This window comes from Cydia amplana, chromosome 1 (genome assembly GCF_948474715.1).
Source record: "Cydia amplana chromosome 1, ilCydAmpl1.1, whole genome shotgun sequence".
Lineage (NCBI taxonomy): Eukaryota > Metazoa > Arthropoda > Insecta > Lepidoptera > Tortricidae > Cydia > Cydia amplana.
In genome coordinates, this window is record NC_086069.1 from 1,923,430 (window position 1) to 1,947,451 (window position 24,022).

The 24,022-nt window shown below is 44.7% G+C and overlaps 1 protein-coding gene across 3 annotated transcripts in view; it reads left to right on the forward strand.

Annotated features, from left to right (window-relative positions):
* Positions 1-24,022, forward strand: part of LOC134657628 (protein krasavietz) — a 347,985-nt gene that overhangs the window by 7,301 nt on the left and 316,662 nt on the right. Inside the window, exons 3-12 of one of the 3 annotated variants that reach the window (XM_063513346.1) lie at positions 2,146-2,322; positions 4,860-4,960; positions 5,418-5,483; positions 5,928-6,000; positions 7,092-7,257; positions 9,022-9,133; positions 11,803-11,934; positions 13,057-13,203; positions 14,687-14,882; positions 16,321-16,569. In XM_063513346.1, the coding sequence (XP_063369416.1) occupies positions 2,146-2,322; positions 4,860-4,960; positions 5,418-5,483; positions 5,928-6,000; positions 7,092-7,257; positions 9,022-9,133; positions 11,803-11,934; positions 13,057-13,203; positions 14,687-14,882; positions 16,321-16,349 (1,199 nt within the window). In that variant the 3' untranslated portion in view covers positions 16,350-16,569. Of the gene's footprint in view, positions 1-2,145; positions 2,323-3,346; positions 3,583-4,859; positions 4,961-5,417; positions 5,484-5,927; positions 6,001-7,091; positions 7,258-9,021; positions 9,134-11,802; positions 11,935-13,056; positions 13,204-14,686; positions 14,883-16,320; positions 16,570-24,022 lie in introns of those variants that run through there. The other 2 variants (XM_063513286.1, XM_063513226.1) reach the window with 2 other exon arrangements.

The following is a 24,022-nucleotide window of genomic DNA, read 5'->3' on the forward strand; positions in this document are numbered from 1 at the left end:
TCAATTAATGTAGAATGATTCGTGACATTAGGCAATAAAGTCTTTCATCTAGGTCCCTTACCTTTCAATAATTGATTACCTACTAGAAGTAGAAATATTCGCTTGTCAAATGCGGAATGAATAGTCGAACATTATGAAGGCGAATTAGTAACGGGCCGTGGAATGTTATACCTATAGATTGTCGTACCGTTGTCAATAGTGATTCATATTGAGTAAGCGTCTAAGCGACTTACTTACGTAAATAATATAAAGTTCTTCTTCTTCTTCCCCACGTTGTCCCGTAATTGGCGTGGGCACTAGTTTTTACGAAAGCGACTGCCATCTGACCTTCCAACCCAGAGGGTAAACTAGGCCCGTATTGGGATTAGTCCGGTTTCCTCACGATGTTTTCCTTCACCGAAAAGCGACTGGTAAATATCAAATGATATTTCGTACATAAGTTCCGAAAAACTCATTGGTACGAGCCGGGGTTCGAACCCGCGACCTCCGGATTGCAAGTCGCATGCTCTTACCGCTAGGCCACCAGCGCTTCTGTAAATAATATAAAGTTACGACTGATAATTATAGGGTTGATGTCACGGCTAGGTTATCATTTGGAAACAATCACATTTACTTATTGCAGTTATGACTGACAGTCTTGGCAATCTTCTTCCGGTACATAAAGTTAATAAGATTGTTAACATATTTTTAATTAATACAGCGCTGCATATGTTTCGTTCAGTAAAAAAGGGGGATTAGTGTTTACCTTGCTCCATTTCACGAACGCGTAATAGCGCCAATTGCCAGACTGGTCACTTTTCCTAAGGAACTACGCATAAATTTAACTTGTCGGTTGCTCTTGTGCACTTGATTAATAAATGCGATATCCGCTTAAATAATATTAATATTTGACGTTATGCATAAAAATCAGCCTTCATTTACAAAAGCAAACCTCAAATGATCTAGAAATTTCCACCACATGACGAATACGTAGCCCACACACGTGGTACGCTTACAACATGTCATTGCCATATGGCGACAACCAGTTAGCAACATCTTGTAGGTACCTACTTGCGCGATTACTTCCTGCTTTAGATAAAATTACTATTCTTATTGATTCTTCGATACTTCTTATCGAAATGGCATTGATGATAAATAAATATCACAATGGTGACCATTGTAAAAAACGCTCAAATAATGGCATTGTGGGTTGTTTTCTAATATTCTTTTTTCCAAAGATTTCTTAGTATCTAGTTGTCTAAACTCTAAAATCGTTACAACATTATTGCACATTTCACAGTACAAAACGCGGAATAATTTTATTTACCTATTTATCGTTCTCCTACAACTACCAATAATTTTAGGACGAACCAAATCAACGTTTTTGGGGTTCATCTGCCTTATATGTAAAGGCAGGATTCCACCAGTGTGCGATACAAGCATATTCAGTTCAGTACAAAAATGCTTGTGCCGCACACTGGTGGAATCCCACCTTAACGTTTTATCTCTTATCTACTATTATTATTAAATGGCATTGACAATGGCTCAGAGCGCGCATAGATAACAAAACCCATTGTTTAGTTCTTACCTGAGTTTAGGGTATCGCTTTATTTCCCCCAGCATATATTCCCTTATTGTTAGAAAAATTAAAAAGAGAACAATTACACTCTGTATACCTACTTTTATTTTTACACGCCATGTTACTAGTAGCATGTTAAATGCAGAGTACTACAATAAACTCTTTGTTAAAGTATATAAACTGGAGCTAGTTTACTAATAGTCTACTATTTATTATCGCCAATAATCTTGAAGCCAGTTAAGGGACACTTGGCCGAAAAAAAAAGATATAAACTTTAGCAAAACTAGGTTAAATTTGAAATCTTAACCGTTAATTTAGAGGTGATCAGGGTTCTCAGCCGCTGACTGTATGTAATGAGAAAGACGATACGACATTTTGGTTCTGAAACGATGGATAAAGTCAATCGACTTTGACAATGTGGAATCCCACATTGCGTGCGGCAAACAACGGTTTGAATATACCTAAATTTAGGATGTTTCCCATAAAATCATACAGTGAATCCACTAAGGATACTTCATGATCGAGGGTTGGCGATTAAGCTCAATATTTCTAAACCAATAACTGATCTCTATTTGGTTGTCCCACAGATGAGAAAGAGAAGTACGACCCTAACGGGTTCCGCGACGCGCTCGTGCAAGGGCTTGAGCGCGCGGGCGGCGACCTCGAGGCGGCGTACAAGTTCCTAGACGCCGCCGGGTCCAAGCTCGACTACCGACGCTATGGCGAGGTCATCTTCGACGTGCTCATCGCCGGTGGCTTACTGCGTGAGTACACCATCCGGCTACACCGCCTCGACTAGACCTCGAGGCGGCGTACAAGTTCCTAGACGCCGCCGGGTCCAAGCTCGACTACCGACGCTATGGCGAGGTCATCTTCGACGTGCTCATCGCCGGTGGCTTACTGCGTGAGTACACCATCCGGCTACACCGCCTCGACTAGACCTCGAGGCGGCGTACAAGTTCCTAGACGCCGCCGGGTCCAAGCTCGACTACCGACGCTATGGCGAGGTCATCTTCGACGTGCTCATCGCCGGCGGCTTACTGCGTGAGTACACCATCCGGCTACAACGCCTCGACTAGACCTCGAGGCGGCGTACAAGTTCCTAGACGCCGCCGGGTCCAAGCTCGACTACCGACGCTATGGCGAGGTCATCTTCGACGTGCTCATCGCCGGTGGCTTACTGCGTGAGTACACCATCCGGCTACACCGCCTCGACTAGACCTCGAGGCGGCGTACAAGTTCCTAGACGCCGCCGGGTCCAAGCTCGACTACCGACGCTATGGCGAGGTCATCTTCGACGTGCTCATCGCCGGCGGCTTACTGCGTGAGTACACCATCCGGCTACAACGCCTCGACTAGACCTCGAGGCGGCGTACAAGTTCCTAGACGCCGCCGGGTCCAAGCTCGACTACCGACGCTATGGCGAGGTCATCTTCGACGTGCTCATCGCCGGTGGCTTACTGCGTGAGTACACCATCCGGCTACACCGCCTCGACTAGACCTCGAGGCGGCGTACAAGTTCCTAGACGCCGCCGGGTCCAAGCTCGACTACCGACGCTATGGCGAGGTCATCTTCGACGTGCTCATCGCCGGCGGCTTACTGCGTGAGTACACCATCCGGCTACATCGCCTCGACTAGACCTCGAGGCGGCGTACAAGTTCCTAGACGCCGCCGGGTCCAAGCTCGACTACCGACGCTATGGCGAGGTCATCTTCGACGTGCTCATCGCCGGTGGCTTACTGCGTGAGTACACCATCCGGCTACACCGCCTCGACTAGACCTCGAGGCGGCGTACAAGTTCCTAGACGCCGCCGGGTCCAAGCTCGACTACCGACGCTATGGCGAGGTCATCTTCGACGTGCTCATCGCCGGCGGCTTACTGCGTGAGTACACCATCCGGCTACAACGCCTCGACTAGACCTCGAGGCGGCGTACAAGTTCCTAGACGCCGCCGGGTCCAAGCTCGACTACCGACGCTATGGCGAGGTCATCTTCGACGTGCTCATCGCCGGCGGCTTACTGCGTGAGTACACCATCCGGCTACAACGCCTCGACTAGACCTCGAGGCGGCGTACAAGTTCCTAGACGCCGCCGGGTCCAAGCTCGACTACCGACGCTATGGCGAGGTCATCTTCGACGTGCTTATCGCCGGTGGCTTACTGCGCGAGTACATCCAACACACTAGCTAGATGAAATAAATATTAGGGCCGATATGCACTGGCGGTTGCAACCGCGAATGCGGGATAGCGGTGGACAATGAACGCACGCAAGTGGGTATGAAACCTAAAGTTTCTGCTCACGCCAAATTCTACGGGTCATACTAAAAAAACTTCAAGATCAACGCTGACACAAAAAAACCGGCCAAGTGCGAGTCGGACTCGCGAACGGAGGGTTCCGCACCATCAACAAAAAATAGAGCATAACAAGCAAAAAAACGGTCACCCATCCAAGTACTGACCCCGCCCGACGTTGCTTAACTTCGGTCAAAAATCACGTTTGTTGTATGGGAGCCCCACTTAAATCTTTATTTTATTCTGTTTTTAGTATTTGTTGTTATAGCGGCAACAGAAATACATCATCTGTGAAAATTTCAACTGTCTAGCTATCACGGTTCGTGAGATACAGCCTGGTGACAGACGGACGGACGGACGGACGGACAGCGGAGTCTTAGTAATAGGGTCCCGTTTTTACCCTTTTGGGTACGGAACCCTAAAAATAATTGTTCAGTTGAAATGTATGAAACTGCCTTTTTTCGCTACTTCGTGTTTGGCCTCATTAGTGGAGGTTGTTCAGTATGACCTACACATTTAACTATGTACCTAAGTACCTATAGCTTAAAAAAACACCGGATTGAAAAAAAAAAACCGCTATATGTTTGACGTGCGCCGCAAGCTACGCGAGATATTTCTTTGTTTATAAGATATAATCTAGAATGCACGCCAGACTTAGTTTTCATTCGTGTATTACTAATAAGGTGACCCGAGTGACCTTTCTGTGAGCTGTCTAGACCAAATTATCTATTCCGACGCGTCTAGCTGAGCGAAATTAACAGGACCCGATTAAATTCGGCTTAGGCTCGGATTTATTGAGAGATCCTTATCGCAGAATAGTTATTTCACTTTCAATTAGTACGTAAGAAGAACTGTACAGGGAACATGTTCAAATGATGAAACGACTGGCTAGAGATCTGAACAACTGTGTCGATAAACACATCTCGTTCGTTTATCTGACATCCCCCTCCCACCACCAGCTCTCCCTCGCTCCTCTTCACAATACTGATGATGTATGTTTGTCTGTCAGTGCCCGGCGGTGGCGTATCGATGGACGGCGAGACTCCCAAGACGAACACTTGCATCTTCAACGCCAGTGAGGACATGGAATCCATGCGCAATTTCGAACAGGTAATTCGTTAACCTAAATCTTACGTGTACTTAAAAATCGTAAAGTCGTAAACTTTGTGGGATTAGTGTAGGCTCCAAAATGTTGAATGAAACAAAATTTTTGCTCATTTTCCTAGCACTCAGTGAAAACAGAACATACAACTCTAACAAAAATACCCATTTACGAGTTACACAACTGCACTCTCCTAGTGACTCGAATTTAAAAATTACCTGTGATAAAATGAGTTGTTTTATGCTCTCATTGTAAAATCTAGTTTACCTATGGTGATGCCAGTTGTAATCTCACATACTTTAAGTAAATTTTTGGTGTTTTAAATGATGAAAAACACGGCTAGAGTCCTGAATACAAGTGTTGAGAAACCCTTTCTCGTTCAATTACTTCTGAAATCATTTTATAACAGTTGATAAGTTTGTCATACTTGTGCCATTGCTAATGTTATTGTTTAATCTTTTAAAGGTATTTGTGAAGCTGATGCGCCGATACAAATATCTGGAGAAAATGTTCGAAGAGGAGATGAAAAAGGTATTGTCCATAGTTCATTCATTGCTAGAATTTTCACACAGAATTTTATATGGGTTTCAACAACAATAAATAGTGCATCCAGATCTGGTGAATCCGCAGCTATTTGAAAAAGGATCGTTGGTGTGCATTTCGGAGTAAGATTTGGAGTGCGCGAATGGTTCTCTAATAGGTGCGTCCACACAGAACGCCCTGCCTCGCGAGGAAATTGTCGCGCGTAGATATGCCTCTTCCGTGGCTAAACGCGTGGTTGCGATGCCTCGGGCGAGCCATGTTATTCTGAGCTGCCTCTCGCGGCAATTTTCTATCGAGACAGCCTATTCTGTGTAAACTTTTGTGTGCTTCCTTTATTCAGTGTGCCGTATTTGTCAAGTCTGAAAGGATTTTTAGACTCCATAAGCCTATAATTTACTATTGCTAGAAGCTTATATTGTATGTTGTTCCCAGGTGCTGGTGTACTTGAAGGGTTTTGAGCCAGCCCAGCGCATCAAGCTGGCCCGCATGACCGCGCTCTGGATCGGTATGCATATAAACTACTCTTTTATAAACATAGATATCAGTTGATGATCGTCGTTTGTCCTTATCTGTCGTTATGCCATAGAGAGGGACAAACGACGATCATCAGCTGATTAACTTAGCAGACGTTTATGTATAACGCCGTAGATTTATAATAATTCGGCATTCTAACCTTAACTTTTGTAAACTACAATATACTGGAATGCCCTTCATGTTTTCACGGTCATGATTTTATCATTTAATCACAAACTAGTCTTAAGTAGATGCACTAATTAGAGCCAGGCAACGTGTATTACGTTGCTCGGTGTCGGAATGTGCGAAATAATATGTGCGTGTGTTGTGCTGTGGCACCAAACTTTGGTTTTGGTGTTACATACAATGTACGTTCGACAATTATTTAATATTGAATAAATTATCACGTCCTAATAAATAAACTATTAAAACCAATCAATTTCCCTAAAATTGTACAGCTATCATGCTTATAGCTCCATATCGTACCATATTATGACGTATCTTCGTAGGATTGTTTAGTTCTACTGATTTTATTGGAGGTATGAGATAGTTATAGTTCACTGCTGAGTGACGTTGATCAGTCCATCAGTTGTGTTCGGTGCTACTGGCCCTAAATCTGTCTTAACGCTTTGAACGCCACGCTTGTCGTGCGCGGCGCGTCATTGTGAACCTTGTCGGGATGCGCGAAGGTTGATATTGGGCTGCAGCCGCGCACTTCAGTTGACGTCTTCAGGCGGCTCCACACAAATAAGTCTCGGTGTAGACGTGCCACGTCCGAGGCAATGCGCCCGAGGCACGTCTACACAGAGCGAGCTGCTCCGCGCGGCAATTTCCTCGCGAGGCGGCTCGTTTTATGTTCGCCTTTTGGCGTTCAAAAGGTTAATATTTACCTAGCGCTATATATTTTAGATTTATCAGTAGGTAATCTAGTAATCTGTGGACGATGTTGTTGGTCTCACACTTTATTACCCTTTGTATTCTATTTCTGTGTCTTAACCCTGTGTGTTACTGTTTTTTGTCCCAAATAAATTGAAAAAAAAATATGATGTGAATTTTTTGAACATAAATAGTTGATGATGGCAGGTAACGGGTGCGTGCCGCCGTCGGTGCTGCTCGTGATGCTGAACGAGCACATCGTGAAGGACAACCTCGCGCTCGACTTCGTGCTCGAGGTGTTCAGCTGCGTCAAGCAGGAGCGCGGCACCGCCTCGCTCGTCACCGCGCTCAAGAAGGGCCAACTCGAGGGCAGGTCCGTACCACTGAATAAATAGTACTAAGTATAGTTTGTAGCTTTCTAGTAGAGCCCGAAGGCTTATCCTATTGTTTATTGTTCAGTAAAACCGCACGTGCTACTTACCTGCAAAAAAGGGTCCTAATTATTCTATTTGGCACCTGAGCGCGGGCTAGTCCAACGCTCAAAAAACCAGTGTAGGTGCGCTCTCCGATAACGCGCCTTTGTTACGCATCTCGATGACACATTTTAGACTGGTTCTGTAGCGTTCGACTCGCCGGCACTCAGTAACCGAAGTACCGACTTTTTATGCAGGTGGTTGTGGCACGTGGCACGAGCGGTTTTACTTAACAATAGACAATAGGATTAGCCTTCGGGCTCTATTAGAAAGCTACAAACTATACAGAAGACTCGCTCTCTAACAAAACGCGTCTGTTACGATCAGCACAGATATGGCCCCTAGGTGGCGACAGCGCCACGCGTGGCCGTTGGCTTTCCCCAAAATTGGGGCCGAACGGATGTACTTTTAGCTACCTGTAGCAAAGCGACGAAATCGCGGAGTGAGACACGCCTGTCCGTACTCTGTAAACGTACACTTAAGCTTTGGTTTCCTAGGAAAGCGGTGCTGTCATATAGCGGACGCAAAAACACGGCCGTCTTTACGGTGACGACATGTGGAAAGTTCCACGGCGTCATAACACACCGTCAGCCACCAAAGTCAAACGAAACGTATCCAGGAGAGAAAATGGACGACCTTGATTTAGATTTAATAATTTGCTCGGAGAATGAACTATCAGAAGAGGAAAATAATCTTAGTGCGGAAGATCATTTATTCAAATTCTCGTATTTGGTTTACATAGACAACGTTCTAGTGACGCCATTCACCACTGTATTACGGCCGCTATATGACGGCACCGCTTTCATGGGAAACCAGAGCTTTACACTACACACCCACTTGTAGAGGCGGTGCGGATCCCCAGGCCCGCACCGCGGTTGCTTCAGATGCAACATGTGATGATTGAACAATGGATCCTATGGTATGAAACCAGGTTTTACATTGAGGTAAAATTTGTATGAAGCCATGGGAGATTACCGCGACATGTACTGGTTCTCCGCATCGTTGCGGTAAAATCATAAATGGCGCTACATTTTTTTTAATTACATTGCTGAAGAGAGCTTTCGCTCTCAGGTTTAAAATAATATAAACCGTTTAATTCGTCTTCTCATTCATTTACATACTCGCCAAATTGTCAGGTTCATACAGAAACCTCCTCGCAACGAAATTGCCGCGCTCGAGGCATCGCGCCCGCGCGTATTTGCCTCGGGTGAGACACAGCAAAACAAAATCGCATCGTAGATTAATCGCAAGGCGGTTCCTTCTGTGTGGACCTGCCTAAGTAGCGAACGCTTTTTGTCAGGCAGTTGAGGCAGTACTCAAATGCCTAAATGAATCTTCTCCAGCGTAATTGTGTGACCGAAGACATTAACACGTTCATTGCCACCCAGCCAAACAAGACATCCGCGCCAGGCCACAAAAATTTCGTCATATAAAGCTGTACCACGATCCCGACTCGGGTCGTCCGGCCTGGGAACGAAATCTTAAAATATTTATTTATTTATATATATTTAATTCAGATAACAAGATCCATACATTACAAATTAAATTAAACTAAAACTATTTCTTAAATAACTTAAATAACTAAATTAGCCTAAAATACCCGATAGTCGGGTTTTCGGCACTGAATGTGTTAAGACAGTATAGTAATGAGTGGTGTGTCGCAGGTTGCTGGAGTTCCTGCCGCTGAACCGGCGCACGGAGGAGGTGCTGGCGGCCGCCTTCGCGTCGCGCGGCCTCGCCGAGCTGCTGCGCCTGCACCGCGCGCAGGCCTCGCAGGTAACCACTATACACTACATACCTATAGGCCTAGCACATGATTGGCGCGACAGTATGGGCCACCCCACATCTAGCGTCTTTCGAGCGTCGGCGTCGGTCAGCGCTATGGAAAATGACGTCGCTGCGCAGTTGCGTCGACGTTGCGTCGAGCGGGGCCATAGAGTTGTAGACGCCGACGCTCGAAAGACGCTAGATGTGGGGTGGCCCCACTGACAATCCAACCTCTAGACTGAGCTTAGGCCAATTCTTTCATGAAACCGATGCTGCCAAAAATACGGGGGTGCGGGGGGACGAGGTGAGCGAATCCCGTGCCGTGATTGGTCCGTTCAAAGACACGGACCAATCCCGGCACGGGATTGACTCGAAGATGTAGTAACGCTACCGTTATGTCTAGAGGTTGGATTGTCTGTGGGTTAGCGGCGAGTCAACCCGTCATTTTCTAACTACATATGCTAATAAAAGAGGGACCGGGAGTCAATCTCACCGCGAGATACTGTCTCGCCAATCATGTGCTAGGCCGGCTGCAAGCGCAGCACGGTTCCATTTTTATCGCCTGTCACTATGCCCGTCACTTTCGCACTTACACACTTGTTAGAACATGACAGGCATAGTGACGAGCGATAAAAATGCGACTGTGCTACCGCCGCTGGTGGCAGCAACTTGCCTCATCTCAACTTAGCGACGTAATACACCTCTCATACCAATGTACCTATCGGAAAGAGCAACAGCGGCACATGTTGTCCCTGTCCTCTACCCTGCCACAATGGCTAACTATTGACGACGTATTACTGTGGCGTCCGTTGTGAAGTTCCTAAGAAATTCGATTTTGTCAAGCGAAGACGTTTCAATGTCCCTGTCAACATGAACTGCAGGGTATTTGAATTAGCAACCTAATACCTAGGCCACGAGTGGCATGGGAAGTAGGTAGAGACGTAGTGTGGCCGCGCTACTCGTCGGCCGCCATACTGCCCTGCATACTTCCCATACCACTAGTCGAGTGTGTGGCCTAGGTACAATAGGTTTACTGCTTTAACTGACGGTGGTTTAGCTTACTTTAGCATCAGTTAATCAACTTTACCTACACCCGAATTCCTCACAATGCCCTGAAATGATGAAACCCGATGACGAGTCGGAGCGTCGTTGCGCGAGCTGCGCGCGCGCGTCGAGTGAGTCTTTCACGATACGCGATGCTAGCTGCCTCTTAGCTTCGCTGCTTTGTCGACATGGCTATCTGATTATATTTCCCTCCAGTTCCCCTTTTCAATATAGACCAAAGAAGACGTTTTCATTCAGATGCCGCTGTGCGTTTTGTGGTAACTGGATCGAGAATTGGTCGCGGATTGGAAGCGGCAAATCGAGGCCATTCATACTTTTGGCTCGACCAAATGTATGAGCGGCCTTAATTTGCCGCGCGTCGCTCGCGTCCAGTCCGCGGCATTAGGCCCTGGCGGTCTAGCACAACTTCAACTTCAGCGCGAGTCCATACTCGAAGTCGCGCCAGATGTATGGAGTCGCGCACGAGAACGCAACTCATGCTAGACCGCCTGGTCTCCTATAAACGCCATTGGCCGCTTACAGCGTCTGCGTCACGATGCTTACTATAGAGATGTACTGTTGTGGTCTGTTTTAGACGTCGACGTCAGCGTCTTTTTGTTCAAAAACGTTGACGCTGACGCCAGACGCCGCGTACAGCATAAAATAGGAGACCAGGGCCTTAGCGTTTGACCTAGGTACCGCCTAACGTTACATTCGGCGGTACCTGTTGGTCGCACCACGTCCTTCAACGGTTGCATTGTGCCTCGCTGGCGACGTCGCAGTTCTTTGTATGTCTGTTTCAACTGTCCTCCGTCCCTCGTAACAACGGCAGCTCCTACCATACCTACTGCTAGACTTGATAGTGAAGATTGAACTAGAGATGCACCGGATATCCGGTTACTATCCGGTATCCGGCCTATATTTTAGTATCCGGCCGGATACCGGATAGTGACCTACTATCCGGCCGGATACCGGATAGTAAAATTAACACATTTTTGGGTAAAAAATGGAATCTAAAAAAACAGTCACGGTCATAATGCTAACGACACAGTAGATAGAAATGAATACGTAACCAATGTCACACAATACACTTATTTGTTTACACAAAAATACGCGCGCGCACTTGTAACTATAAACGAACTTACTACGTAATGACATGATAAAACTCGTTACGATCCTAGAAAACGAAACAGGTCGAAACCTACACGACGCGCACCTGCAAAACTCAAAATATAGGTATAGTTCCGCCGGCCGAATATCCGGCCAAACAAGTATCCGTTGCATCTAGGGTTGCCAGATCGAAAAGCGCTATTATCGGGAAAATAAATAAATTGTTCGGGATTTTGGGACTTAGGCCGGGAAAAAAACATTCAAATTAAAGTAATTGTATTAAAAACAACGATATTTTACATTATTGGCACTACGTCAGCTGCTCTGTCAATTACGGCTCGACTCGCTCGCTCGACGATAGTTCGGAACATGAAATTATTGTTTTATAACATGAAGCTGTTTTTCGGGACAATTTTCTCTTGGTCGGGAATCGGGAACACATGCTAAAAATCGGGAGAATCCCGCCAGATCCCGACCATCTGGCAACCCTAGTTGCATCTCTAGATTGAAGTTGGTTGTGACAGGAGGCGCGGCGGGAGCTGACGCGCGCGCTGGAGGACGAGCTGGCGGACGAGAAGCCGGTGCGCGACCTCATCCAGGAGCTGCGCGACATGGCCCTCAAGCACGCCATCCCCGACCACGAGGTCGTGGCCATCGTGAGTACTAACATTATCTATATCGGTATCCTAGCCTAGGGAGTGGCAGCCAGTTGACTTTTACGGCAAAGCTCCTCTCAAATAAAACCGGCCAAGTGCGAGTCGGACTCGCGCACGGAGGGTTCCGCACCATCAACAAAAATAGAGCAAAACAAGCAAAAAAACGGTCACCCATCCAAGTACTGACCCCGCCCGACGTTGCTTAACTTCGGTCAACAATCACGTTTGTTGTATGGGAGCCCCACTTAAATCTTTATTTTATTCTGTTTTTAGTATTTGTTGTTATAGCGGCAACAGAAATACATCATCTGTGAAAATTTAAACTGTCTAGCTATCACGGTTCGTGAGATACAGCCTGGTGACAACGGACGGACGGACAGCGGAGTCTTAGTAATAGGGTCCCGTTTTTACCCTTTGGGTACGGAACCCTAAAAATGAAGAGATACGCAGCCTCGTAAACGTCAGATGCCGCTCCGTGTAAGGCCAGAGCACACCAGCAACGTGTGCGTGCGCTTAAATGGTGGAGCCGTGCATGTACACGTCACGCAAGCAGTGTGCCCCCTCGTATAAGGATCAGCATTTTACAAACGCGCACACACAGCCTGTGTGATCTGACCTTAACAAAAGCAGCGGTAACCACCCGTAGTTTGTTTTACAATGTAGTCACAGCAGAGAGTATAACACAGCGCAGCACCATTTATTTTTAAAAATCCCAACGCAATTTACCAGTGATGAAATTGTGTGATAAATTGGTGATCTTGAAATTCCAAACTAACCCAGAAGATTGTTGGCTAAAGTCGCAAATCTCTTAATTCCATTCGTAAAAGATGAATTTGTGATTTCAACCGAAAATACAGAGTTAAAACCCTCTTAGATGGAGATGACAGTTTTGTGACCTTAGCCCACAGTATATGACATATTTCACATGATGAAACTCGATGACGAGTCGGAGTAGCATTACAAAACGGCGCGAGCTCGTTTCTATCGAGTCTTTCGAGCGTCTCGACGCTCGCGTCGCTAGTTTTACTACGCTGTCGACATGGCGGTCTGATCCAACCTAAAACCCACCTTAAACCCAACTGTATAGAGTCTAATTTGTATTAAGACAGTGTTCGTTGTCAGATTTGGACGTGCGTCATGAACCGCGGCGAATGGAATAAGAAGGAAGAGTTGCTAGCGGAGCAGGCGGCCAAGCACCTGCGGCACTACACGCCTCTGCTGGCCGCTTTCGCTCAGTCGGCTAAGGCGGAGATCGCACTGCTCACCAAGGTGAGATATAAATAAGCTTGCTCGTAAACGTAGGCACGTAGGCGACGCGACGCGGTCCGCGTACATCCTAAATTTCCACCTAGGGCTGTAATGTATATTTTCATCGCACTTGCTACTCGATGCGGTCCGTAAATCCTAAACTTCGACCTAGGGCTGTAAATGCTGTAATATACTTACGAAATTGGACAGAAGCTTATTTATTTCAATTTATTCCCTCACAAGTGTGATGAAAAACATTGTGTGTGCGGTGGTACAGGAATTACGAACTCGTGTCAATTAAGCCCTCGCCTTCCGCTTCGGTTTTCAATTCACACTCCATCGTAATTTCTTGTTCACCGCCCATCCATTACATCGCATACAATTTAGATTTTTTATCCAAAGCCCGCTAGATCGGCCTAACTAGATTCTGATACGTATACAACCCGGTTATGAAAGGAATAGTTCTGAAATGATGAAACCTGATGACGAGTCGGAGCGGCGTTGCGCGAGCTGCGCGCGCGCGTCGAGTGAGTCTTTCACGATACGCGATGCTAGCTGCCTCTTAGCTTCGCTGCTTTGTCGACATGGCACTCTGATCTCACACTATTCCCTTGTAATATTCCATAATACTACTCCATAATACAACAACAACAAACAACAATGTGAATTTGACTATTGCAGTAGATGGTGCCGTACGTTGGTAACTGCATTGACAAAATTTAGTAAGTCGACTGTACTTAAGTTGGGGTTAAGTACAGTCGACGTCAAAGGTCATACGTTTTTTGCCTTACAAAGCGGTAGGATGCAAAAGTGTAAACATATTTGATGTCGACTGTACCTACGTCGCCATACTAGCAGAAAAGTTGATACTTATTGTAGGGCACCAACTGTAAAGTCTGTGCGGAAAGAAGAGTCGTGGAATGTATGGAGCCCAATACATTCCACGACTCTTCTCTTTCCGAACAGATTCTACCTTAAGGCCCCAGTACACAATGGGCCATCGCAGGCCACTCCAAGGGACGTAGCCATGCGGTAGAATGAGATGGCAATATCACTTGCTCCCTCTAACGCATAAATGCGTCTTTTGGAGTGGCCGGCGATGGCCCATTGTGTACTGGGGCCTTCACAACATAGTTATATCAAACCATACATAGCGATTTATTCAGCTGTCAAATTTGCAGCTACTATCTATGCTGTAGGCTTCTTATTTTTTAATAGAAACAATAAGATTATGCTATTTCGATTTGTAGAAGTAATTTCCCGATCTATTAGGGCAGTGGTTCCTAACCTGGGGGTAATTACCCCCGTGGGGGTAAAACTGGCATTTTACGGGGGTAATAAGCTAACCTAATATAACAATACAACAAACGTACACGTTTTATTTTTTAATTACCATTGGGAGGAGGGGTAAAATCAGGTTCCCTAGATAGTCATAGGGGTGACCGGACTAAAAAGGTTAGGAACCACTATTTTAACAAACTAATTTGTAGTAACATTTCCCCAGGTGCAAGAATACTGCTACGAGAACATGAGCTTCATGCGCGCGTTCAGCAAGCTGGTGCTGATGCTGTACAAGAGCAACGTGCTCTCGGAGGAGGCGATCCTCAAGTGGTACCGCGACCCCAACTCCAGCAAGGGCAAGCTCATGTTCCTCGACCAGATGAAGAAGTTCGTCGAGTGGCTGCAGAGCGCCGAGGAAGGTGGGACATTATTCAATATTTATAAACATGCCAACTTCGCTTGAGGCACAGAATAACTAATAGTACTACCGTACAGAAAATTCACTCCTTCAGAACAGTCAGATTTAGGTATAAACCTTTACATTTTACACCTATTACACCTATATCGCCGCCTGCAAGCAAAATTGAAACTTATAACCGCGCACGAACCGTGAACCTCCTTTGCGCGCCGCAGTTTTATGACCGAGCTGTGAGTGTCGGCACGGGGTTATCACTTGACAAGTTTTTATACCTATACCCACTGATTTATTATTTTTAAGATAAATATGTAGGAATTACAAACGTTGATTATGTAAACATACATTTTTTATCCGGAGATAGTATGTCTGATTCTCACGGTAGTAAGTTTCGAAGCCATTGTGTATTTTCAATTTAGCGCGAGCGCCACGTGACTATCGTGCGCGCCGAGCGGCAGCCCACTGCCATACGCCTGACCGATGGGCGCGCCGGCCAAATGTACCTAAACTGCGGAGTGACACCCCCCTGCTTGAGGGTCAAAATGCCTACTTTTTTGAGCCGTCGAAACTTGAACTTATGCATATATTGGCTGATTGTGTTGAGAATCAACAATTACTAACCTGTGGATAGCACAAAGAATGGTAAGAAGCAGCAAACTAATAATGCGGATGCTGTACACTCTGTAAAGCAACGTCCTCTCTGAGGGGGCCATCCTCAGTGGTACTATCACGCTCCGCGATTGTTTTGCTATTTACCAGGCGTGGCTCACTCCGCGATTTCTTCGTGTCGCTACAAGTACCTACAACCTAGCAGTCTGTCGTAATAGACGCGTTTTGTTAGAGAATGAACCTTCTGTACCTGGTACTATTATTTATTCTGTGCCTACAGGTGACGCAACATGTGATGATTGAACAATGGATCCCATGGTATGAAACCAGGTTTTACACTGAGGTAAAATTTGTATGAAGCCATGGGAGATTACCGCGACATGTACTGGTTCTCCGCATCGTTGCGGTACAATCATAAATGGCGCTACATTTTATTAATTACATTACTGAACAGATTTTCTCTCGGGTTTAAAATAATATAAACATAATTCATGCATACACATGACATAAAGCATTAATTCGTCTTCTCACTCATTATTTATTCTGTGCATTTACTAATGCTATGGCATGTCCAATTTAGCTAGACCTCTAAATGGCATAACAATCGCAGAGCGTGATAGTACAATCTCGTGCTGGCGTAAAGAAAGCGGGACATTTTGTACATCTACTGTTCTGTGCACTGTGATAAATGCAACACTGTAAGTCCTAAAGCAAATTATGAATTTTCAGTAGTCTTAAGCAGTTGTATTGTTGAAAGTTATATTGTGTGTACTCTTGTGACTTTCCCCCAATAGTTCCTAGTATCAGTTTTCTCATAATGAATTTGTTTTCAGAATCCGAGAGCGGCGAGGAAGAAGATTAGAGTAAGCGCAGCGTGAGACTGACTCCGACGCGCCACCGGCGCACACAGATAATAAGCGTACTATGAATAATAACATATAATAATTAAACTAATTGTTGAACACCGGCAGTAGGGGACGATGTTTTCTACACTGTATATTCATTTCTAAAGTAACATGTTGAAATACAATATTTTTTATTCAATTTTTTTAGGAAAATTCCAATAAATGGTGGCAACACTCTGTTTTTGTTTTATTTATGCGTGGAATGATGGTCCCTTAGACAGTTCATTTTCATATGAATTTACTGTCACGTAATTGTTACAACGTAACATGTTTGTAGTAATTTTTTGGAAGTTAAGCACATAAATTACATATGCCAGTTCATGGGGACCATCATTCGACGCGCAAGGTATAAAAGATGACCGCCTGCATAAAAAAGGCACTTGTGCATCTGGGATTCAAATCTAGATGGCGCTGTTCCTTGGAATTAAAATCCTGAATGGCGCTATCAGAGGCCAGTGAATATGTCTTCCAACCTTATTGTGTTCTGTGATGCAAGATTGCAGACTTGTTTATTGGTGAGTGTCAATACCTATCTTAAGTTCGATTTAGGTCACAATCATAAGGTGACAGCCATGAATCTAGTATAACTGGATTGGGCATGAGTGGTGGTGGGGATAACTGACGGAACGGGATAGTCTTATGTATCTTTCAGTAAGAGTAGCAGAGAAAGCGCTATTATTGTCCTTGTCAGTCTCACTATTGTTTTTATTCCCCACCTTAAATTAGTATGGATGATTGGTCGAATTTATGTTTTGTCCCTCACGGAGGCACGCGTAGACCACTTCTATAGGATGCTACCTTCTATGGTGACAGCACGCTCTCTCCTTAGGTTGGTGTTCCACCAGTCCAATGTGCATTGCGTCTCACTAAGCAAAATGTGAGGCTGAAGCTGGAAACAAATTATTGGACGCGGCTGACGGACGCGGCCTTGGAGGATATAATCAAACGGAGACGCCATGTCTGTAATTTTCTGTACAAAACAGTCTGCCGATTTTTGCGGGGGAGGGGAACGTCAAATGTATGCGTAACGTAAAAATAGCCATGTCAGATAAACGTCAGTCCATACATTGTGTATGACCGTTGGCCGCCTATTTTCGACAGAGGGGAAAGCCTGTTAATGGCTACTCCGTTTAGTTGTATCCTCCAAGGACGCGGCTGACGCGCGCGACATAAAAGTTTGCACAGTCAGGAACATCCAGCGCGCCAGATTTCTGTCGGATGTCCGAAGGCTCAAGGTTACGTCCACGGCTTACCTCCGATAGTTTGCACAGTTCAGTGTATATTCATTATCTAGATACCTATAAGTTGCGACTGTGAGCCGCGTCCGTCAGCCGCGTCCGATAATTTGTTTCCAGCTTGAGACGCAAATACACATTGGACAGGTGGAATACCACCCTAATAGCCATAACACACTACAGCACCGCACCGCGCGCGATCTTGATGCGCCGCACCCATAAGTGAGAGCGAGGAAGAGATAACTCGTTTTCACGTAACAGCAACGCCATCTATTGACGAAATAAGTAAGTGGAGCTACATACTCATAGCGCGAAATTTTTTGTGACATAATTGTGAAAGCGTAGTAAAAATCCGAAGTTCCCCAGTCACCCCAGTGAGGCGAGCTTTCATGCGAGGTCGAAGCCGTGCTTCAGGATAAGCACAGCTAGAGCATAGACGCCAACCAATGTCCATTGTATTGAAAAGCGAAACCGCTGGCCGAGCTTGGCGCAGCGAGGTCAAAGTTCTAAGCAAAGGTCTAAGCTGAAGAAGAGGAGATTTGGAAGACAAACCAAAACTTAGGTAAAAAGTGAGCCTGAAGGTAGAGCTCAGAAATCTTCACATTACTTAATAAGCCCGAAGCGTACTTATAACCAGCGCGGTGAGCTTTCATGCGAGGCAAATGCCAAGCTTCTGAAACAAATGTTTATATTTGTAAAAAATTAAGTGACGTCGGCGTGAGCTGTAAGAAAGCAGCGCTCTAAAGGCTTGGCCAGACACAGAGCGCGACGCAGCGCCGCGTGATGCCGACGCGATGACTGTTCAAACAGGGCGCGCGCGTACCGCGCTCTCAACACGCCCTCATCGCGCGCGCGAACGCGGCGCGGCCGCGCGGGAACGCGGCGCGGCCGCGCGGGAACGCGGCGCGGCCGCGAGCCACCGCTCGCTGCCTAACGTCCGATCGTCTGATGTGACCCAGCGCGACGCGGCGGCCCGCCGCGTCCCGCCGCGTCCGCGCGGCGCAGCGCTGCGCGGACGCAAGGGGCCGCGCGGCGCGGGGCGCGACAGAAGCGGGGCGTGATACCGGCGGGACGCAGTCTGTTTGACGTCGGTAACCTGTTAGCATGTGCCGCGGTCGCGCGGCGCGGACGCGGTGCTGCGTCGCGCTCTGAGTCTGGCCAAGCCTTAACACGAACCATCGTCAAATGTTACTCAACAATAATGTGTCATATGTACAAGAGTTACTCGGGGGGCCGAAGTTCCATTGATGAGGTTTTAGGCCCTCGGGAGCCTGAAATTCGAGCTCTACGTACATTACAGCAGCTACTTTAAAATAACATAATTTACATAATCATGATTGTGTGTCTGAATAATTGGACATTAGGTAAAAGTAGGTACCATAAAACATTTCTTTTTTAATTTTGGCCATATGAAACGTAGAAATGTAGGTAGGTATATTATTATTTACCAAGTCCAGCCCCCTACTAAATAACTATGGTTTTTAAACCGGGACAATTTCCTTATCGGCCGGGACGCCGGGACACCGTGCTTCAAACCGGGACATGTCCCGGCGAACCGGGACGTATGGCAATTTTCCCAGAGATAAGACCTAGCTAGATCGATTTTTCACCCCCGAAAACCCCTATATACCAAATTTCATCGAAATCGTTAGAGCCGTTTCCGAGATCCCCGAAATATATATATATATATATATATATATATATATATATATATATATATACATATATATATACATATATATACATATATATATATATATATATATATATATATATATATATATATATATATATATACAAGAATTGCTCGTTTAAAGGTATTAGATTAGATAGATATCTGGGTGACCGAGCTTCGCTCGGAAACATATAATAACTCGGAAATGCGCGTTTTCCCAGAGATAAGACCTAGCTAGATCGATTTTTCGCCCCCGAAAACCCCTATATACCAAATTTCATCGAAATCGGATTAGAGCCGTTCCGAGATCCCCGAAATATATATATATATATATAAATATAAATAAATAAACAAGAATTGCTCGTTTAAAGGTATTAGATAGATAGATACATATACTATAGATGGTCAAACCAATTTGTCAGTAAATAGGAACAAAAAAAACCGGCCAAGTGCGAGTCAGACTCGCGCACGGAGGGTTCCGCACCATCATCAAAAAATAGAGCAAAACAAGCAAAAAACGGTCACCCATCCAAGTACTGACCCCGCCCGACGTTGCTTAACTTCGGTCAAAAATCATGTTTGTTGTATGCCCCACTTAAATCTTTATTTTATTCTGTTAAATCTTTATTTGTTGTTATAGTTATAGCGGCAAGAGAAATACATCATCTGTGAAAATTTCAACTGTCTAGCTATCACGGTTCGTGAGATACAGCCTGGTGACAGACGGACGGACGGACGGACGAACGGACAGACGGACGGACGGACAGCGGAGTCTTAGTAATAGGGTCCCGTTTTTACCCTTTGGGTACGGAATCCTAAAAAACTATACTCATCCTTTTCTTTTGGGTGCTAGTACTAGTGTAAGACAAAGATAGTATGACTATCTCTGTCTATGTTTGAAATAAGACAGTCCTTTGACACACTATACTTTAAAACTTCGAGAATATTTTAGCCGCAGATTTGACAGCTAAGTTAGATGGCGTTGTATTACACCATGCGGCGCCATGGATTATGTTAGTGCTTAACGACTTAAATACGTAGGTGTTACCGCATGGCATATATATATGATGGCATAACAATATATATATATAGACTAAAACCAACGCATATATATTAGCGACATTTAAAATTAAATTACCAACATAATACGCTCTAACGGTAATCCTTTCGTTTCGACATATGTAGTTAAGTACTTATATTCAATGTTCATTAATCAATAGAGTTCCCTAACACACATTTTAGACTAACTCCCCTTCTAATAACTTTACTGGCTTCGCTTAGGGTGCCTAGACGTCTGTGCCCCCAGTCCAGCACAATAACAAATAGGAAAATCGTTAAACTGCCGAGATTACCATTTCGCATCTATAGGCATATTCATATGCATAATAACTCCAATAAAATAAGCAAGGGGACCGTTTCCGGACCATTCAGACTCGCTCAACGGCTGTCGGCATTATGTATTATGTGAACCCCTCGCGGCTCAAGGACAAGCCAATCAAGGTCACATCTGATCAGGTGCCCCAAATAAAATATCTAAACAACACGTGTTACCAAAGTAACCGTCTAAAAATAAACGCTTTTTGAGGTTATGTCATCAAATCTGTACTGCTAGCAAAGCTAAAATATTAGTAACTTCTTGGATAAAAAATCTTACTTATATTGAAACAGAACACCTAATGAAGACAAATGATTGGTAAAATCAATAGTCTAACCTCTCGGTAGGCTTTTAATAATGGAAATTTAACCTTCACTCTCGCTCCGTCATATAACACACACACACATTCATTCACACCACAAACACACAGTGGCGTAACTAGAGGATATGGCGCCCGGGGCAGGAACCAAATTTGCGCCCCCCAAACGAAATGAATTAACGAAAGGGTTACTTTTTACTTATTAAAGTTTACTCATGGTATAATAATATACTCCGCCTGGTACTCTCTTCCGAGATTCGCGAATTACCTAACTGTCACTTGCCTACGTCATCATGCTGTTTACAGGTACTCAAACTTTAAAAAGTGGGAGAATTTTAACCAACGGTGAAAATTATTTTAACGGCATTAATTTTAAGTTATTCATGTAGAAACATAGTAAAATAAAACAAATCTATACTGCGCTTTTCACTCCTACTCTTACAGTTCCGAATAGAGCAGCCAACCATTTTCGTAACAAAACATTAATTACCAAGCTTACGACGTGATAAGTTTGGAAAACACTGCGACTGCTGACACTGAGCGAGAAGGAAATAACAATTAACACGCGTTCGACAAGGATGACGGTCAGGGACAAAATGGCGGATTGTCAAATGTGACAGCGCTATCCTGTGTTGCCAGTAGTGTAAACAGAATTACCCGAACGTCTGAAATTTCTTTCGTGAATCGGAAGATATTGCTAACAAATAATTAAAAATGACGTGTTATTGTAAAATTTAAGATAAAATACATATAAATGAAAATTATAAAATTATAAAGAAATATTATAACTTATTAACCATAGATATAATGTACCCATGTAACATGTTATGTTGAAATAAAGTGGCAATGTTATTGTGACGTAGGCGTAGGCAAGTGACACTCTGGGAAGAGAAGACCATGTTTTATTAGACCATGAGTTTACTTTTGATTTAGACAAATAAGTGTTTTTTTAGTCCATCGGTGGCTAACAAGCTTACGACTCACCTGATGGTAAGCGGTCACCGGATCCTATGGACGTCTACATTTCAGGGGCGTTACAAGCGCGTTGCCGACCATTTTAAAACTTATACACTTCTTTTTTGGAGATCTCCTTAGACTTGAAGATTCAATATCGCTTGTAAGTTTGGGATCGTAGACTATTCATAGCGCGCCTTTGGACTGATTTGAAGGGACCAAGGTGGCATCTAGGTGCTCCTGCCCAAAGGTGACAGCAGTACTCATTATATGGGATCTGTCCATGGTCGTACGCAGCATTTTTTAAGGGGTGGGGCAGAAGTAGGGGAGGCTGAGGACGTTGTAACAGGGTACGGTTGAGACAGATATTCTTAGTTTATGGTCAGAGACCAGGGTGAGACCACTGCCCCCCCTTGCCCCACCGTGGGTACGCCTATGGATCTGTCTGCCCCAGAGTAAAGTATCGCCTCCCTTTATTGAGCACACCGTGTTTTTTGGATACGAGCGCAGCCTACCCAGCAAGGAGGCTACGAAATTATTGGACGTCACTGATGGAGACGTCAACACCGAGGCTTCCAATACTCCCTGACATGGGAAGGGTTGTGCCTTGAAAAATGAGGTTTTCTTAGCGGTATAAACGCGCAAAATTGAGCCTAGGTGGGATTGAATTGGACTAAATTCTCCCGATCCCACACCGAAACTCTGGATAGAATGCTTTCAATACCTGACACAGGTTTTTCACGGCATTCGGATGTTGGCACGGCATGTGTTAAATATACAGGTTGGTCCAAACCTTGCCGTCCAATTTTCTTTTTTAGATTCCTCACGCTGTGGGCTATCAGAATATGTATGTTAGCCGACTTTTCGTAGTTTTCGAATTATGATTTTTATTTTTATTACTTTTAACTTTTGTTGAGAAATTCCGGGGTGAAACAATTATTTATTTAAAAAAACTTCTTCTTCTTCTTCAACTTAGCGTTTTCCCGGCCTAGCGCCAGGGTCCGCTTTCCTGCTTAGTCTTCTCCACTTTGCCCGGTCTTCGGCATCCTCAGGTGTGCGATTGTTCTCTTGCATGTCCGCTGTCACGACGTCCAGCCAGCGCTTCTTAGGCCTAACTATTGAACTTTTTTGAATATTTCTTTTTGTAACATAATCTTTCACAAACGGCGCAGTTGCTAAAAAAAATCAGCATCCTCACTTGGCTGAGTTGGCAAAAAAAGACAAAGTTTTACCATTACGTTCAAGCATGTCAAGCTTAGATGTTGCCCTTACCTAAATAAATAAAAAATACAAGCGATTTCAAGGACTTTTGGTTATTTTAGAAACTGCTAGACCCTACGTTTTTTTAAAAGGTCAAAAAAGTGATACTTAATAGTCATAATTTGTCAGAGTCGCCGGTCAAAGGAACTGAGGTGGAAAGCTTCCAAATTAGTAATTCATTACAAAAATCCTCTTTTGTTATTTCTACTATTATTTTATGGGGTCACTTTCCCCATCGCTATTTCATGTTATCAGTGCAAATACTACGAACAATTATTAGAAGGCATATGAGCAACGCAAAGCTTGACCCCGGAATTTCTTAACAAAAGTTAAAAGTTAAACTCGAAAACTACGAAAAATCGGCTAACATACATGGGGTATATTCTGATAACCAACGACGAGGATACTAAAAAAATTTTTTGGACGTCAAGGTTTGGACCATCCTGTATACAGGGTGGCTAAAAAATAACTGCATTTCCGTTGCCAGGGAGGTTTTGGGATTATACTGAGCAATTTTTACTATGAGACCAACCCCTAGTCGCGAAAAAAAAATTTGACTGTTTTCTACATTTTGGCTGGTCCATTTTCTATGGGAGGTCTTTTGCCCATTTTGGACGGCGCCCGGGGCACGTGCCCCCCCCCCCAGCCCCCCCCTAGTTACGCCACTGCAAACACACCTCACATGATTGCTGTCTACAATAGGTAAAATAGTATGAATTAATATTAAACTTATTGCTCTACCTAAATTGTGATTGTTCCTGTTAGATTAAGCCTGTTATCATAATTAAACATATTAGTTAGTACTAGATGCT